The 19,088-nt window shown below is 47.9% G+C and overlaps 1 protein-coding gene across 1 annotated transcript in view; it reads right to left on the bottom strand.

The window, feature by feature from the left end:
• Positions 1-15,578: 15,578 nt before the first annotated feature.
• APOB (apolipoprotein B) overlaps positions 15,579-19,088 on the bottom strand; it is a 39,461-nt gene continuing 35,951 nt past the window's right edge. Inside the window, exons 27-29 of the mRNA XM_082357789.1 lie at positions 18,742-18,856; positions 18,457-18,643; positions 15,579-17,520 (exon numbers count right to left, since the gene is read on the bottom strand). Of these exons, the coding sequence (XP_082213915.1) occupies positions 15,880-17,520; positions 18,457-18,643; positions 18,742-18,856 (1,943 nt within the window). The 3' untranslated portion in view covers positions 15,579-15,879. The remainder of the gene's footprint in view (positions 17,521-18,456; positions 18,644-18,741; positions 18,857-19,088) is intronic.

Genomic DNA, 19,088 nt, shown 5'->3' with positions numbered 1-19,088 from the left:
GTACTTCTATAGCCTTCACATTGTGTCAGTCACCGCTCTAAGCAACTGACACGTATTAACGCCTATAATTTTCACAAGAACCCTCTGAGGTAGGTACTATTATGATCCCCATTTTACATCTGAGGAAATGCAGATACAGAATAGACCAGGGATCTCAGAAGCCCACAGCCCGGGCACACGACAGAACTGGAATTAGATCCAGGTGGCCAGGCCCTGGAGTCTGCTCTGTGTCCTCTGTTGGAGGATCGGATCGAAGGACAAGGCCCCTTCCTTCCCCAGAGTGAGATCTGGGCCGAATGCTGGGAAACTGAAAGCATGGGCATTTCTTCTGCACAGGAAGCCCTGGAGCTCCGCGCGGGGCTGGGCGGCTTGGGAAGCGGCTTACTCTGCATTCCACGGCGGCCACGCGCGGTTGCCTGGAGAGCCTCTGGGGAGCATCGTTAATCACGGCGTGGCCCCTCGTGGGGACCGGCCCCACCCGCCCTGCCCCTCCTCTCTCACTTGCCGAATTCTCACTGAGAAAGGGAGAGTGGCCTTCCCTTGAAGGGTGGGCTCCTGGCCTCCCAAAGGCGTGTAGTTGGAACCAACTCTGCCCTAAAGTTGATCTTAAAGGTTTTTCTGTGTCCCTGCCAGGGGCTTGGGTCCACGAGGCCCAGTCGTGGGCTACGGATGGGATGAGATGTATGAAACCCAGGCCTGGCCCAGGGCACACCCAGGCCACACGGCCAGGAGCCGAGAGGGCAGAGGGCTCACAGGAGCATCGGGGGCCCTGGGTCAGAGAAGGCTGACCAGAGGAGGGGGAATCTGGGAGCTTTGTGGCAAAGGCGTGAGCAGACAGGTGTGGCGTGCTACTGGGAAAAGGGTGGGAGTGACAGGGGCTGCTGGCAAAGCCCTTGGGGCCACGTTTGTTGAGCCCTTTTCCTCCCGGGTCAGGAGGGCTGAGATCCCTCTTGGCGCTGGGCCGCAGGGCCCCATCGTGCAGGCTCCAGTATTCACCCCTGTGTACTGGCCTCACCCCTCTGTGCGCACCACGGGGCAGGGCCCAGAGCACATGGTCAGCACTTAGAGGAACAAAGGAACTAAGGACAAGTAACCGGGTGATTCCCCACCAGACCTTGGCGCCCCAGCAGAGCCTGCCTGCAGCAGGAGCCCGGGCCAAGCCTGGAGGACGTAAGCGTGGTCTTCCCTCACCTTAGCTGTGTGCCTCTCCGGCCCGCCTGAGCCCTGGATTCGTGTGTGGGGCAGCTGACCCTGAGGGTGCTGCGTTCTCATCCAGGGTCCCACCCTCAGCCCAGGCACCTGGTCGGGGGCCCTGGGGAGCCCTCAGCACCCTTCCCCCTTACACCCTGTCACCAGGCAGGACTGGGGGAGATGCCGGGCAGTGTCAGCAGGGGGCCTCAGCCCTGATCAGCGCCCCTTACTCATTGGTTTCGGGGGGCGGGGAACACCCTTGGCCCTACCTTGGTTTAAACTGACCTCAAAGCCAACACGGTGGCGTTTCCTGGGAGCCAGGCCATGGAAGTAAGAAGGCTTCTCCCTCATCGCCAAGGGAGCACCACAGAAAATTCTGGGCCACCCTCTCCCCGTCCTCTCTGGAGTCTATGCATCTCTAGCAGGGAGCTCATCAGGATTTGCATACCCTGAAGACCTTTAAGTTTGATTTTCTATCTGTGGGCAGCTGGGAAAGCCTGTGGAGAGTGTGCCCACGGGCGATAGGCTCCTTCCTCCCCGCCCTGAGTAGGTCTCAGTCAAGCCCAATGACCCCGCCCCTGCCAGGCTGGTGACATGGGGAGCGGTGGCTTGATTCTCAGGGGTCGCCGGGCCTTGAAACGTAACCTCTCCCGGAGCCGTTTTATATTCTCACCTCCAGCTTTATGTTTTGCTCAGAACTGTTCCCATTATACTTTAGCACTTAATTCAACAGCCATGGAAAATATGCTCTTTTTACTTTTTTCATCTTTTTGACCTAAGATCATGTTGGTGCCAATTTCCTTTAAAATAATTCATTACCTGTAGGCCGCTGGTGTGAAATCCCAGCGGTAGCACCCACTGACCCTCTCTCTGTAATTCCGTGGCCTCCCCTCGCTCACCCTCTCCTCGGGGAGCCTTGGCCTCTGTGTTTAGACACTAATGTTTTTTCTCACACATTCATTGTGCGGCTTTCCTTAATTTGGTGTCCCGCCGGGCACCAGCGGGAGGCCACTCAAACATTATGTCAGTGATCTCAAAACTGAACCCCAGGGCTTTCTTCTGCCAGCGGCCCGAGCAGATGTGTGGCACACTTTATTAACTCAAGTACCCACGAGTTGAAAATTTCATTAGTTTGAGGGGAGGGCTAAGTCCCATCCAGAGACCTGGTCTGGACAGATTCTTTGTGTCAACCTGACCCCTAGCAAAACGGATTATTGTTCTAAGTGAGACAAGTGACCTAATGTTCTGCCTGTTACGCACACATGGTCTGTAACCTTTTAAAATATGAGTGTGGGAAAACAGCGCATTTTGCCACATCCCTGACTGCAAATTCCTGACAGGTGGCAGCCGGGCTCTTAGCAACGCCACCAGGAGCCTGGAATTATCCAGGGGCCACGGTGCTTCCCTTAGGGCAGGTACAGGCCGGGTCTGGAGAAAGGAAGGGGGAACCTTGGTGTCCAGTGCTCCTGAGACAGACCAGGGTGCAGCCTTAGCCTGGGGCACAGGACGGACCCCTCCTAAGCTCCCTCAGCCTGGGTCCTGCTTTCCGGAAGCACGGGGGGGCTCAGCCAGGGAGCGCGGGAGACTAGCAGGGGAGCGCCCCTTGGTTTGCTGTGTAAGAGACTTTTCTAAGGCTCCGTGCTGGGCGTTGGGCACAGCCACGTCCCTGCACAAACCCATCTGCTCACCTGGGTCCCCTGCCGCCATCTAAGTGACCTCATGTTCTACCTGTTAGGTGTCCATGGTCTGTACCCTTCCGAAACCAGAGTGTGGGGGGCACAGCACCTCCTGCCTCCTCTCTGCCCACAGATTCCTGCCCAGTGGCAGCCGGGCCCTGGGGGAGAAAGGGCATGGTGAGTTCACCATCTCCTGAGGTTCCCTAGCAAGGCCATGAGCTGAGGCCCACGTGGACGGGGTGACCCCGCTGTGGCCTGGTGTGGTGTAGGCAACGGTCTGTCGGTCCGGAGGAGAGGATGGATGAACACCCAGTCGGGCAGGGGGTACGGTCTCCATTACATGATGTGGCTGGAGGGGGGAGGCAGATCTGACCACAGGGCCTGCAGAGAAGGAATTGAGCAAGGCTTGAAGACGGAGAGGAGTGGGCGAGGGTGGGGCCTGGGGAGAAGGAATTGAGCAAGGCTTGAACAGGCAGAGGAGTGGGTGAGGGCGGGCCCTGGGGAGAAGGAATTGAGCAAGACTTGAACAGGTAGAGGAGTGGGCGACGGTGGGCCGTGGGGAGGAGGAATTGAGCAAGGCTTGAACAGGCAGGGGAGTGGGCGAGGTTGGGCCCTGGGGAGAAGGAATTGAGCAAGGCTTGAACAGGCAGAGGAGTGGGCGAGGGCGGGCCGTGGGGAGATGGAATTCAGCAAGGCTTGAACAGGCAGAGGAGTGGGTGAGGCCGGGCCCTGGGGAGAAGGAATTGAGCAAGGCTTGAACAGGCAGAGGAGTGGGCCAGGGTGGGCCCTGGGGAGAAGGAATTGAGCAAGGCTTCAACAGGCAGAGGAGTGGGGCAGGGCAGGGGCCTGGGAAGGAAGACCGCAAGGTGTTGGTCTTGGTTGGAGTTTTTGGGGTGCTAAGAGGTGGCTATGATCATCTACAGTGTGCTTGCCCTGGACTGTGTTTCCGGCTGAGAGACAGGGCAGTTCCTGGGCAGAGAGAAATATCCATGTGGAATCCTTGGCCACCTTTCTGGTGGCACTGAGTTCTCCAGTGGGGCCTGTCGTGGGCGTCCACCTGTTGACAATTTCAGCTTTGGTGGCTGCATACGTGGAGACCTAGGACGCAGCCCCTAGGCCTGGGCTTGTCTCTCCCCAGAGGCTCTGTGACCTGGCCTCCCAGGGAGCTGAGGAGAGGGCGGCCGTGGCCCCTACCTTCTGACAGACACAAAGCAGAGCTGGTTGTAAAAACTTAATTAAATGAAATATTTTAACAAGAAATTCCAAGAACAGAATGCCCTGCTCGTAAGCAAGCCCTCACAGAAATAAAAGCTGACGGGAAGCGTGTGTTCTGTCCGACAAGAGAAAGTTTCTGCGGGAATCAAGATGGTGCAGAGAGGCAGCCTTGCAGGGCGGGCCAGTGAGCCAGGCCAGTTCCTGGGTCAGAGCCGGCAGGGGAGGGCTCAGCCCTCCGGGAAAGCTTGGACCATCCTTCACCCCATCAACACACGTTACTCAGCATCTCCTGTGTGCCAGGCAGTGGGCAGGCTGAGTGTGTCATGCCTTCAGCCGGCACCGGTGTCTCCGTGCTCCTGTGAGAGGGATTTTTATAAGATGCAGAAATGGAGGCTCAGGGAGGTTACGTGACCTCCCAGACTTAGGTCAGAGGTGCGAGTGAGGAGGAGCTGGGACCAGAACCCAGACCACTTGACCCCCAAGTCCAGTCTGCTTTCCACCTGACCTGCCCTTTCCACCACAAAGAAATTGCTGGCTGGCCGGAAGCAGGGCCACTTCCAGGGCTGGGGTGTGCCGTCATTCCTTCCCTTGGGGGGGTACAACTAAACTCTGTCCCCACAGTGAGCTGAGGGGAGTGGGGAACCTCGTCCCCACTCTGAGAAGAGGGCCCCGGGCCGGTACTGCTGAGGTGTCACAGCGAGACCAGCCTGTGTCAGGCCCAGAGGGCGCATCATATGATGGAGACAGTGGGGCTGCATTGTGGGCAGACAGATAGTCAAGACTTATGGAGCTCAGGAGAGGGCTGGCAGGTCTTAGAAGGCTTCCTGGAGGAGATGGCACTTGAGAGGACCCTGAAGAGTTCCTTAGAGAGTCAGGGGAGGGTGTTCCAGGCTCGGGGAAGGAAGTGAGCAAAGCCTGGGGGTGGGTGGCTAAGCGCCCTGTGTAGCCAAGGGGGCAGGAGGTGCCCGCGTTGGAGGTGAGAGAGGAGCCTGGATCCGCTGACTGACTCCCCAGGGTAACCTTGCCCTCATGTATGTGCCAGTGACGATGACGTGGCAGGAAACATCTCCTACCTCCATGTCAGACTGGGGCCTCTGTGAGGAAAATGCGCCATATGTACAAACCAAGTGACCGGCCTGATTTCTCGATTGGATTTTTCCTAGAAGTATTTCTGTAGTCCTCCCTGATGTAACCTGGTATATTTACTGCACACTGTCTTCCAGTGCCTTCCAGTGGCCTCAGTAGGACGTGGCTGAGTACCACCCTGATTGAAGAAAACTACATAAAACTCTGAAAACTGCGAAGAACATTCATTTTAGGGAGAACGTTTCATAGGATAAGAGTAAACTGCTTTACGAGAATCTTCCCCATCAGATTCTCTTATATTGTACATTTCAAATATTCTTTGGCAACATCAGCTACTGAAATGTTATTTTAAAGACACTTTACTTTTTTCCCTTTATCTTCCCTTCATTATTTTATTTATTTATTTACTTGGCCGTGCCGTGCAGCGTGTGGGATCGAACCTGTGCCCCTGCCGCGGAAATGCGGAGTCTTAACCACTGGATCGCCAGGGAAGTCCCTCAAATATTCTTTGATTTATCAAAGTGAACGCTCACATTTTCTTGGACCTAGTAAATGTGTAAAGTGAGTCAGGGATGTGATTGGCTTAGAAATCACCTTCCAATGTAAGTGACTTTTTTGCAGCAGAAAAATTGCCTGCAAATTCTATCCTCCACTCTCTCCTACCTGTTTCCTTCCCTTAGACACCAAAAGGGAATGCAGAGAATATTCTTTTTTTTTTTTTGGAATTTTTAAAAAAATTATTTATTTTTTATTTATTTATTTTTGGCTGCATTGGGTCTTCATTGCTGTGGTTGAGTTGTGGTGAGCGGGGGCTACTCTTCATTGCGGTGCGTGGGCCTCTCACTGCAGTGACCTCTCTTGTTGTGGAGCACGGGCTCCAGGCGCGTGGGCTTCAGTAGTTGTGGCATGCAGGCTCAGTATTTGTGGCACGCAGGCTCAGTAGTTGTGGCGCACGGGCTTAGTTGCTCCACGGCATGTGGGATCTTCCCGGACCAGGGCTCGAACCCGTGTCCGCTGCATTGGCAGGCGGATTCTTAACCACTGCGCCACCAGGGAAGCCCCCACAGAGAATATTCTATCAGGAACCTGCATCCACAGGACCCACCTCTCACAACAAAACCAAAGCCTTGACTAAGTTTCCCCGTGCAAGGTTCTCATCTCACCCTCTTGGGAGAAGGCAGAAACACATGGGGGCCTCTCGTTACCTATCTAACTTGTCCCAGGAAAACTGCGTGAAGAATTTTCGATAAACAGATTCTTTTAAAAACATGGTAGGATGAATCACTGCCCCAGTTTATTTGTGAAAGGTAGGAAAAAATTATTTTAAAGCCGGCTGCAGTTGGAGCCTGTTGGCCTAAAAGGAAGGTAAAATGTTTCCTGGTAAGAAGACTGCTTGTTTTGTGTTAAAGGAAAATAGGTCGATGGGCCTTTGTTGGAAAACGGGAGGCCCCACTGCCTCCCCAGGAAGAGTCAAATCCTCCTGCCCTCCACAGTGACAGGAGTCTTCCTCTGTTGGGTGGGCAGGCAGGGTTTGGGGACCTGGGGAGAGTTGAAGGGGGAGGAGGAGAGAGCCTGAGAGAGATGGGAGCCATTGGCTCACAGGACAGCCATGTGTTAGGGGACCTCGGGGAGGGGGCATATGTGGGCTGGAGCTCAATGGGTTGATTCCGATATTAAAGAGGAGGGAGACCTTGGAGGCTGCACAATGTGGGCACATCCAGGCAGCCAACACTTGGTTGCATAGTGCGTTTTAGGTTTGTGTTCTGTGTACATGGGATTTGCTCAAAGGGGGGCATGCCGTGGTCATACTGGACCCCCAGGCTGTCAGTCCTGGGAGGACCATAAGGAGGCAGGGTGACCTGCGCAGCTTCACAGCGCCAGTCAGGCCTGCAGCAGAGATGGAGCCACGCCTCCTGACTGCCGTGGAGGGACTCTTCCGAGTAGAGGCCCCGCTTGCAGATGGAGACTGCCCCGCTGGCCAGATGGAGGACTCCCGGGAGGCCAGATTTCCACTGGGGTTTCCCAGGACATGGTGGCCCTGTGGGGAGCATGGAGAAGCTGAGCAGCCGTCAGAGAAGGAGTGAGGAGTTGGGATTGGTGTGTCCCATGTTTGGACTATTCCCTGCCTCTGGTGTTACTGGGGAGTTGGGGCTTTATGTGCCTTCTGTCCTAGCCCCATGGCTTTGCCCCATACACAGATCTGAGGGGAGTTTGCATCTGTACCTGTTATAGAATAACAGTCAGTCCTGCATGGCCTAGGAGACCTGTGAATGGGGAGGTGGGGTGCCAGGGCTGGGGAGGATAAAGCTGAAAGGTAAAAACACAGAATCTGGCATGGGAGCAAGCACCCAGAGGGAAGGGAAGAAGGCAGTCCAAAGTATCAGGCTCCAGTCAGTGAAGGTGGCCTTCTGTTATCCACCACCCGGGGTGTTAAGAGCCTTGACCAGAGGTCAAGGTAATAAAGCAGGCAGACAAAGTGATCTAAGACATCAGAGAAAGGAGGTACAATGGGAAGTGCCACTAAAAATGGACCAAAGGAACTGGCCTGATTAATTAAAATGCACACCCAGTCATCTTGGAGCAGAGGAAGTAGTGGTGGCTGGGTGGAGGCTGGGAAGGCAGCAGGTAGGTTGGAAGGGGGTTGGAGTTAGGAGGAGGAGGCCAGTTCTTACAGGGGGGATGTGGGTGTGTGGAGGGGCAGTTCCAGGGCTAGGAGCAGGTGTGGAGGAAAGAAGAGACACTTCCGCTTCCCACCACCCTGAGCAGCCCCTGGCAGCTCAGCCTCCTTGGAGGACATGGATAGTCTCTCCCCAAAGAGCCAACATCAGTCTTGTGGGTTTTCAGCCCCCTCCTTCTTCCATTCAACCCCTTTCGTGAGAGAAAAAGTCTACAAGTACCACTTCAGTGCAATGGTCACTCAGGCAGCCAACAAACAGCCCACAGCAGGGCTGAGTGGGTTGTCTCAGAGGAGTTCACAGAAGGGAATCATTGTTTCACCAAACTCAGGGGACCCTCAAAAGAGGTTGGGAAGGTTCCACAAGGTGGAACGTAGAAGAAAACTGACAAAGTCTTAGTGGAAGCCCATTGCAATGGCCTGGTTGATTTCAGAATTTGGTCTGGGGCAGCAACATGGGTCAGCAAAGAACATGGGTCAGTGCAAGCATGTGGCCTGGCTGTGCATCATAGGTGACCAGAGAAGGTTTCAAGGACTAAGAGCCATTATTTTCATATATATATATATATATATATTTTTTTTTTTTTTTTAATGAAGTATAGTTGATTTACAATGTTGTATTGTTGTATTAGTTTCTGGTGTACAGCAAAGTGATTCAGATATATATATATATACACACACACACACACATATATATCCTTTTTCATATTCTTTTCCATTATGGTTTATTACAGGATATGGAATATAGTTCCCTGTTCTATATAATAGGACTTTGTTGTTTATCCATTCTCTATATAACAGTTTGCATCTGCTAATCCCAACCTCCTAATCCATCCTTCCCCCTTCCCCCTTCCCCCTTGACAGCCACAGGTCTGTTCTTTCCATCTGTGAGTCTGTTTCTGTTTCATGGACAAGTTCATTTGTGTCATATTTTAGACTCCACATAAAGGTGGTATCATATGGTATTTGTCTTTCTCTGTCTGACTTACTTTGCTTAGTGTGATAATCTCTAGGTCCATCCATGTTTCTGCAAATGGCATTATTTCATTCCTTTTTATGGCTGAGTAATATTCTGTTGTGTGTGTGTGTGTGTGTGTGTGTATATATATATATATATATATATATATACATACACCACATTTTCTTTATCTGGTCATCTGTCGATGGACTTTTGTTTCCATGTCTTGGCTATTGTATATATATAGTGCTGCTGTGAACACAGGAGTGCATGTATCTTTTTGAATTATATTCCGGATATATGCCCAGGAGTGGAATTGCTGGATCATATGGCAACTCTGTTTTTAGTTTTTTGAGAAACCTCCATACTGTTCTCCATAGTGGCTGCACCAATTTACATGGCAAACCAACAGTGTAGGAGGGTTCCCTTTTCTCCACACCCTCTCCAGCATTTGTTATTTGTAGACTTTTTAACGATGGCCATTCTGACCGGTGTGAGGTGTAGCTCGTTGTGGTTTTGCTTTGCTTTTCTCTAATAATTAGTGATGTTGAGCAGCTTTTCATGTGCCTACTGGCCACCTGTATGTAAGAGCCATTTTTTGCTGAGGCTTGAAGGATTTTCCTGGAGAGAATTAAAAAGGATCAGTCATGGAGATAAGAAAGTTTAGATACTGCAGAGGACCAAGACTAATTCAGTTTATCTGGAGTGCATGACTTTTGTGTTCCCATTTTGCAGATGAAGAAACTGAGGATTGAGAGGCAGAGTGACTCCCCCAGGACCCCACATCTAGTTTCCCTCCCTCCCTCCCTGCCCCTACTGTCCCCTGGGACCCTAGGGTTCCTGTGAGTCCTTCCCATCTGGGCCTCCCCCAGCCTCCCACTGCAGAGCCTTGTTCATTTCTGTGTCCTGAATGCTTAGGAGAGTGCCTGGCCTAGGGAAGGGGCTTAATGAATAGCTGCTGAAGATATGAAATAATTTTCTTTTGAAAGAGGAGTTTGTCCATCCAAAAATCCCAGGTTGATGCCATAAAGAAAGGGAACCACAAATTAACTTAAGTACTTAATATTTGTCAGGCCCTTGCAGGTTTTCTTTTCTCTCTTTAAATTTTTGAATAAAGTAAAAAAAAATAATTAATATATTTAAATTAATTAATAACATAATAAATGCCCCCAAACTCATCATCCAGCATGAGAGTGAAAGCATGACATAACTCACACCTACCTTTGTGTCCTCACCCATTGTGACAGTTAATTTTATGTGTCACCTTGACTGAGCCAAGGGATACCCAGTAGCTGGTAAACATTATTTCTGGGTGTGTCTGTAAGGTCGCTTGCAGAAGAGATTAGCACTTGAATTGGTAGACTGAGTAAAACAGATAGCAGTCACAATACTGGTGGGCACCAACCAATCTGTTGAGGCCTGGATAGAACAAAAGGCAGAGGAAGGGTGAATTTGCTCTTTCCTGAGCTGGGACGTCCATCTTCTCCTGCTCTTGGACATTGGTGCTCCTGGTTCTTGGGCCTTTGGACTCTGACCAGGGCTTACACAATTGGCCCCCAGATTCTCAGGCCTTCAAACCCAGACACCGCTGGCTTTCCCGGTTCTCCAGGTTGCAGATGGTAGATCATGGGACTTCTTGGCCTCCATTTTCTAGACAATTCCTATAATAAATTTCCTGTTAAATCTGTTTCTATGTGTATATATGTGTGTGTGTGTGTATATATATATATATATATATATATATATATATATATATATATATACACACACACACACATATATATACATATATATATATATATATATATATATATATATATATATATATACACACACACACACACACACACACACACACACACACACACACACACTATTGATTCTGTTTCTCAGGAGAAGTCTGACTAATACACCCACCCTTTCCACTGCCTCTCTCCACCATATGTAACCTATTTTGAATCTTGAGTCTACCATTCCTTTCCTTTAAAACTATAATTCCAGAAAATAAGTTGTTTGGTTTTAGTTGATTTTAACTTTATTAAAAGGGTATCATGCTGTGTTTAGTCTTCTGGGACTTACCTTCTTACTCCATTTATGTTGGTAAAATTCCTCTACATGGTTGTGTGTAATTGTAATTATACTTCATTTGCTTTAACTTCTGTCAATATGATGCATTCAGTTAATCCACTTTCTGTGTGCCAGGTACTTCATATACAGTATTTCATTTCACCTTCATTACAAGCCTATAATGTAAGAGGGAACCACCCTCTATTCCAGCTCAGAGTGCTTCAGCCTATTCTTTCATTATTCCCATTTTAAAGATGAAACTAGAAAAATCAAGTGACTTTCCCGAGGTTATATAACTCATGAATGGTGAAGCCTGAATTTGGCTCCAGAGCTGAGCCTTCTTTTGAGAAGAGGGAAGTAGTGGCTGCCCCAGCTCAGCAGAATTACAGGCAGGACTCTGCCCTCTTTCTACTGTTCTTTCCGTGAACTTCCAAGGCATCATGTAATTCCAGGAGTGTTCTAATGACCTCAGCTCCGATCCATCTAGCCCAGCCCAGGTACAAGGCTCCTGGAGCTGTCCTAGGCCTCACTGCTCCATAGGGGCCTAGGTGCCGGCCTGAGTGGGACCTGCTTGATGGAAGGGAAGAGAAGGAGTGGAGAGTCCACCTGAGGGGCCAGGGAGAACTGGGGAGCTGGGCTGCTGACTGAACTGCCCTTTCCTCAGGCTACTCTCTAGCTTAGAGTCTGAACTGTGGATGCCTCTGCTCTGTGTGGTACTCATGCTGCACAGCTATGGCCCAGACACAGCTTAGAAACAAGGGTGGGGACACAGGCCTACAGCTCACGGACCAGGCTACCTCCAAGGCCTGCGTTGTCTCTCTCACTTAAAACTGGGCCTCGGTGGTGCCAGTGGAGGGGTAAAGTTGACACAAAGGTCAGAGCTTAGTGCCTAGCGCCTGGGTATCACTGACCCAGAGCACTGCTCAGATTCGGAGGAGGCGTGAGCCAGTTTGTACAGGAGGAGAAGGGCAGGGCCCTCTCCTCCTAGAAACATGTGTACCTACTCCACCAACTTTTACGAGGCCCTGGAATGTTATTTGTTAGTGACCACCCAACCATCCCACCAACAAATGGAGTGCTTGAAGGGAGTGCAGCTGACCTCTTAATGTGAAACAGCAAGACAAGGAGATGAGCTAAGAGGTAGGGTCTGTTTCTGCACATTTATCTCTGGTTATTAGACACTTTTAGAGGGAACATCTGTTTGTCCACTCTGGCTCCCATGTTACAGGCCCCATTTGAGGGCCAGCTTGGCCCCTTCTCTGACTGAATGGGGACTAAGTCATAAATTAGAGCCAGAAGAGGGACCTAGAATAAGAAGTCAGAGGGGGTTTTGCTCATCTCACCAATAAAGGGCAATTGGGTTCCTCAACTGACCAGCCGTCAGGTGAAAAGCAAAGAGAACTGAGGGGGCTCCAGATGCACCTGGTGGTGCCCACTCTCAATGGACCCAACGATTACAAGGTTTATTCTGGGGACAGCACCACTAGTCTAAGGCAGGACCTGGGAGTCGAACCAAAGCACGCAGCTTGACCATGCTTCCAGAGTTCCAGGGACCTGGGCTGGGCGCCATTATCTTATTTCTCCTTTGGTTTTAAACTTTGGATATTTGTTTTACGGGAGGAATAGCTGTGTTTATAGTAGTACTTTCCGAGTCATCTCACAGTATGTTCTCAGGACATGTACATGTTGGCTCACTCTCAGGTCAATAGGCCAAGTAATTGTACAAGGGGACAAACTTTGTTTTCTTGTTATGTTTCTAAAGGTACATATAAGGACATAAAATCAATACAATTGGTTAAAATTCTCCTTAGTCCCCATTCCTTTGGATGTTGTTTCTCTAGCCCACATCTCCAATTTAATATTGGAGATATTTCTGCTTGGACATACCACTGCAACTTGAAACTTACCATGCGATCCCACACTCCCTTTCCAGCTGTCACTGATCATCTGTGGGTCCATGCCTTACATTAATAGTCTACCCTCAACACGTTTCTCCTATTTCTAGTGATGCCCCATAGGTCTTCAAGTTATGCAGGTTCAAAATTTCGTAACTCTGAAGTCTGCTTTAGTCATTCTTCCTTGTTCTTCAGGTCACTCCAGCAACCCCTCCAATTTTTGGTTCCAGTGAGTTTCCAAGGCAGCTCAGTTCTAATAGCTTTTGTACCCATCCCTTCTGTCCTAAACAGTCAGCCCCCTGGCTCTGTCTTATGTCTTCATGATGCTTCTTGTATCCAACCGGTCCTCACCATCCGCAGCATCTATGACTCGGCTGAGATGCTCAGCATCTTTTACTTGGACCTTGGAACAGCCTCATACCCAGATTCATCTCATTACAATTCGTCCTGCAAAAGCTGCCATATCAGTTTTCTTAAATCACAACCCATAACACCCTCCTGTTCAAATACCTTCATTGGATGCCCTCTCCAGCCAAGAGAGTACCACCTTTCACTCCAGCTTTCAAGACCTCTGCTGCCTTTCCAATCCTGTCTCCCCTTGACTTTTCCTGTGCCTTGGCCACCTTCAAACACACCCATCTATCTTTATTTGCTATGTTCTTCTTCTAGAATGGCATTTCTCCCTTATCTCTTATTAAAGTCTATGTAACTTCAAGATCCATTTCAGTGGTCTCCATGAAAACTTCTTGATTCTTATCCTTTCCTGTTATAAAATCTTCATAGTACTTTGTTTATACCCATCACGAGACAACACATTCCACCTTTGATAAACAGATGGACAGACAGACATCCAGGAACTGTGTCTTACTGATTTTTGTCTCCTCTGTAGAGCTTTTGTGCTTAGCACATAGAAGCATTTAATAAATGTTCACTAAACTGGCCAGTTCTCCTTGTCTCCATTCTCTCTCCTTGCCATAAACTTGTTTAAATAATAATCTAATAATAATAGCACTTCATTTCTACACAACATTAAAGGTTACAAAACTCTTTCACGTTATTATTTCAACTGATTTTCATGGGACAGCCTTACAAGGCAGGTAGGATAGATATTACCCTCATTTTGTAGATAAGAAAACTGAAGCTCACAGAGGGGAAATAAGATGCCCAAAGCTCCAAACAAGTAAGGAATGTAGCCATTAACTGAACCCAGAGAAGTATCCTGATATGTAGTGGAAGACCAAGGTAGAGGACAAGAAAAGTCCAAGCCCTGCCAAAGATCCCTTCTTCCAACTTTACTGAGCATGATAAAGATATTCTAAGCCAGCCAGGGGCACCTCGTATAAGGGATACCAGTCAGGGAACTGAACAGGTGGCACTGTGTGATTCTATGATCATTTTGAATTTGTGTCTGTTTTTTCCTCCTCTCATGCCCCAGACACAGATATGGCCATGTGAGCACCAGGAAGCTTGGACTCCTCCTTTCCCTCCAAATTAAGCCATAATCCCAGGCCTCCTTTCAATTTGAACACTCAGTAGATCCTTGCTGCTCACAGCTCGTCAGGGAAAGTCTCATAGAGTTATGCCTGGAACCGCTCATGTGCTGCTGTGGGACCTGGGCCTAATTTCTCCCCTTATCTCATGCTTGGAACTGACCCCTCATCTACCCTCTCATTCATTCACTCAACTATCTGTCCATCCATCTACCCATCCACTCATCCACTCATCCATCCATCTATTGATTCATTAGCCAAAAGACTTTCCTTGAGTACCAGATCCATACATATTCCACCTCCCTATGACTCTTTCTGGCTCCTCAGTTCTAGATAGAAGAATCCTGCTAAGGTACCAAGAGGCTAATGTGTTATCTTTTCCAGGTAATGCTTGTGTATTTTAAGAGTGGCCTTTACCAAGGGAATTTGAAGGCTTTATGAAAGAATGTTGCAGCTTGAAGGTATCTGGGAATAAAAAGGGCCTTTTCCAAACAGGTCTCATGTAGGACTTGGCGGTGGGGTGGTCTCCAATTTCCTATTCCCCAAAGGTCACACCCTTCCTTTGTCCTCCAGTGCCACTGAAATGCAAGTTATAGCTGACCTTCCCAATGACATTAGTGACAGCTGGGCTGCACAGCCTTCCCTCACCAGAGCTCATCCTGGATGCTCTGACTGGATGTTGCCAGTGTTTAAAATCAGAGTTTGAGGTGAGTGGATGTAGTAGGGGAAACGCTTGGGTTTTGATTACACTTAGGATGACTGGATATTAAGTTTGGAGAAATAAAGAAATTCAAGAGCATTAATGTATGCTTGGTCCCAGAAATGTTAGGAACCCATGTCCCAAGTCTCCTCTCCTACCCTTACTTCCTCTGCCACGAATGGATCCTGGCCGAGCTGCAGGGAGCCTTCTGGGATCCCTACTGCCATGAAACCCTTGCGGTTAGGACTTCTTTCTTAGCCATTCCTTTTCTACTGCTGGCAGGCGAGTCAAATAAAGGGCCTGATGGTTTATCTCAGAGCCTAGCAGAGAGCCTTGCCTGGCAAAAGCAGACTGATTGGTGAGGAAGATTGTGTGGCACATAATGAGATGCTCCTGTGGGTCAAATTATGTGAAAGTCTTTGCAAACAGTTTTTCATTCTCACTTGGCAAATACAGTCTCTGAGATCAGTTACTTTCTTCAAGGTGGCAAAGTATTTCCCTCCCTAAATTCTCCTTTTCCCCTATCACTCAAAACAGTGTGTGTTCTAGAGGTTTTGAAATGCCAGACATTTGAATAAGTAACCTCATCTCTCTATCTTTCAATATGAATGAGTCACATTGAGTGGTATGATACACAATAAAGAATTTATTTATTTGTTCTCGCTCTCCCAAAGTTTAGCAAAATAACTCAGATCCTGGTTTTCTTTAACTTGCAAAAAATGTCATTTCCCAGAGTTCAGAGACCTTCAGAGATCTGATGCCAGCTTCGATGCAGGTCCAGTTCATATGTGTTTCTGCATGTAGTCAGCTACCTGCTACAGGGCTGGCTTGGTGGATGATTATATTAATACATACAGTTTGAATATTTTCCCTACTATGTGGAAATTTAATTGGAGCAGAAGAATAAATGAGAATTGCTATAAAAAATTAGAAGGTGATAGTAAACTCTCCTGGAGCAACCCTTATGTAGGGGCTCATGCCACTGACTGTGGCCAATTGTAGCTCTTTCAGTAACTCCATGATATATCTCAGAAACATGTGGTATTTTTGAATGGACAGGTCAATCAATCTTTTGGACTCAGCAATGAATTTTTCATAGTAATCAGAGAGGTGGTCTGCAAAATCCTGTAGTTTATATGTGAACTGCTGGTGGTAATCAGAAATGATTTCCTTCACTGTAACAGCCCAGCTTTTAATTATTTCCTGAGCACTGGTAGAAAGCTCTGCAATCTTCTCTTTCCCTTTTCCATCTGCATCGGCAAGGATGCTCAGATATTCCTGGAAATCTTTCTGCACCAGTTGCTCAACCTGACTTGAGAGTTGGGAAGCAAAGCCAGCAGCACTGACAGTGTATTTGGAATGGAAGTCCTTAAGGGCATCTACTAGGTTCTTGATCAGGTTGATGATCTTTTCTTCAAGTTCATAATATTTCACTGTCCAGCCAACCATACTTGGATCAAAATATTCTTTGCGAAGAGCCTGCACATACTGATGGAGCTGCTGTAGCTCTTGAGAAGCTTCCTGAAGTTTGTTTTGAACAAGTTCATTAAACTCACCAAAGTTACGACCTAGGTTTTCTTTCAGGAGTCTAGAAACAAAGGAAATGAATATGTCGAAGGTTGTGCTGATGTCATGTTGGATATCATTAATGAGATCAGTAAATTTCTTCTCCTTTAAACGTTTAAGGTCTTCTTCTATCTCTTGGAAAATGCTATGTAGAAACTTCTTAAGATCACTTAGCATCTCTGTAGTCTTGACAGACTGGAGGTCACTAAGTGCCTTTTGGACCTTTTGTGATAAAGATTTCAAAAGTTTTCCATACTCTGAGCCTATACCTATTAGTTGATCATACACTGAATCAAAGGGAAATTTATTCTTTAGGTCCTTGATTAATTCAGATTTCTCCATCAGGTCTTGGAAATAGGAAAACAGTATTTCTAACCCACTATGGATCTTTGAATGTACCTGGGACAGCAGCTCCCCTACTTTCTTCAGGACCATAGTGTAGAGTTCGTCTTCAGTGTAGTTCCCGGCTCTTCCTGGGAGCTGGAATCTGGTGGACTTCAGGAAATCAATGAACGAGTCAATCACACGGTTGACTGTCACATTGTATTCCTGAGTAACTCCTATTAAGCTGTCAAACACCTTCTCCTGGAGTCTCTGGAAACCACTGTGGTCCTCCTGAGCCAATAGTTCCTGGTACAGACTCTTGGCCTTGTCCTTCCACTGCTGGTAGGTTCTAGTGGTGCCTCTGGCTATCTTTCGGAGCCCCACGTCCACCTCATCAATCTGCCTCACGGCCCCTTGATACACCTGCTCAGCGCTGTTCTGCAAACCTCTTCTCAGTTTTAAAGAAGCGTCTCTCAGATTGAGTCCCGTGTACTCCTGGTGGTACTTGTTGACATAGTCATAAGAGGCCCCCGTGGCCTTGGGCATATTGTCCTTGAGAGAGCTTAGCAATTCAGACACTGCTTCTTCTTCCCAGTTAGCTTTAATCTGAATTTCATCATCCAATTCCGGGACCCGCATCTCAATTTTGACTATGTTGAGTGTTTTATCTGGAGAGGACTAAAACCAGCAAAAAGGATGAAAAGAACATGTTTTCAATTATCTTGATTACATAATATACTACACTAAAACTTCATTAGCAGTTAAAAGTAAAGATCAGAGGATCTTTCATATTCTGATGGGGATTTATCTTTCATATGTCAGTTCATGTGTTTGTCTTACAGTTAAACAAATACACTCTTGTTAATTCCTCTTTAACACATGCCCCAGAAAGGACAAAATTATGTAAGGCATTTACACAGTAACATTCAACATTCAGGCCTGTCTAGGCCTGAAGATCAGAAGAGGAGGAGGAGGGGGAGGAGGAGGAAGAGGAGGAAGAGAACGGGGAGAAAAAAAACAGGGAAAGACTAATTCAGAGAAAGGAGAAGTAACAAAGAAGAAAAAAGCCCAGGGCCCATCGAGCAGAGACCTAGAAGACCACTATCAGGAGCCATCCATCCTCTAAGCCTGTGATAAACTTTAGTGATAGAACCTGATTATTTCTTCTCCTCTGCTAATGGCATCTTTGATTTGGCCCTGGCAGAGCTTGTAAAGTACGTGAGAGAAACTTGGCATATCTAACAATCCTACTGTGGGGAAGAATTTTGAAGCCTCAAATACTCCAGAAGCCCCAGTCTGAAAAATGTACTCAGCATATGGCAGAGTTTTTCCATGATTTAGGTGATGAGGCAAAACTCTCACCTTTCTAGAACAGCCCAAATGTAATAAAATAATAGTGGTAATATGAGGTCATGTGTGCAACTAATACAATCAATAAAAGACTCCTAATACTTTCTGGAGAATAGCTCCTCAGAAGAGAAGTTCAACCTGCTCATTGCCTGTGTTTCACCTAGTTTGGGAAAGCCCCTAGGTAATACTTTGTACGGACTTCAGTTTACCTGTCCATATTCTCTGTTTGCTCTTGGGGTGTGTAACCCACTAGATGGGACTCACCTGAGGGCGGTAGTAGAGGTTCCATCTCAGTAAGGTATCGTTAATGTTTTTCACGTCGATGACCACAGTGCCTATGGCTGGGGAGGCTACTGAGGAGGAGAGGTGGTTCTCGCTTTCTTGGTAGCGCAGACGGACATCAGTTAATGTCGGGCTGGTGATGTTAAGGTCGACCTTTCCATTCCAGTACCTGAAAGCAAAAGAAAGCAGATGGCCTGTCATGAAAGGGATGTGGAGATGGCAAACATCACAATGACTGGAAAGGAGATGAAAATAGAAGCTCCGTACCCAAGTCCTTGATATCTGCCATCTTCTTCATATTCTGCACTGAAGTCACGGTGTGCAAATGATCCGTTAGTTTTACAAACTAACATGCCACCTTCAATTTTGTGTGTTCCCACAACTGTATGGGAAAGATTTTATATTTCATTAGATTAGTAACTGCAGGATATAAACCTTTTCATTGTGAAAACAGAGAATTCTATCTTAACTGTCTTATATGTTTGAAACATGCAGTCCTCATTTAAAAAAACAGGAGACCTTTTTAGTCCTAAAATGATTACAGAAAAATCTATTTTCTCTGACCCTATTCTTCTGCAATTTCAGTAGGTTTTCAACAGGATGGTTTTCATATG

The sequence above is a fragment of the Balaenoptera borealis genome, assembly GCF_965194805.1.
Source record: "Balaenoptera borealis genome assembly, chromosome: 15".
Taxonomy (NCBI): domain Eukaryota; kingdom Metazoa; phylum Chordata; class Mammalia; order Artiodactyla; family Balaenopteridae; genus Balaenoptera; species Balaenoptera borealis.
Note: the sequence above shows the minus strand (reverse complement) of the source record. Positions and strands in the feature narration are given on the sequence as shown.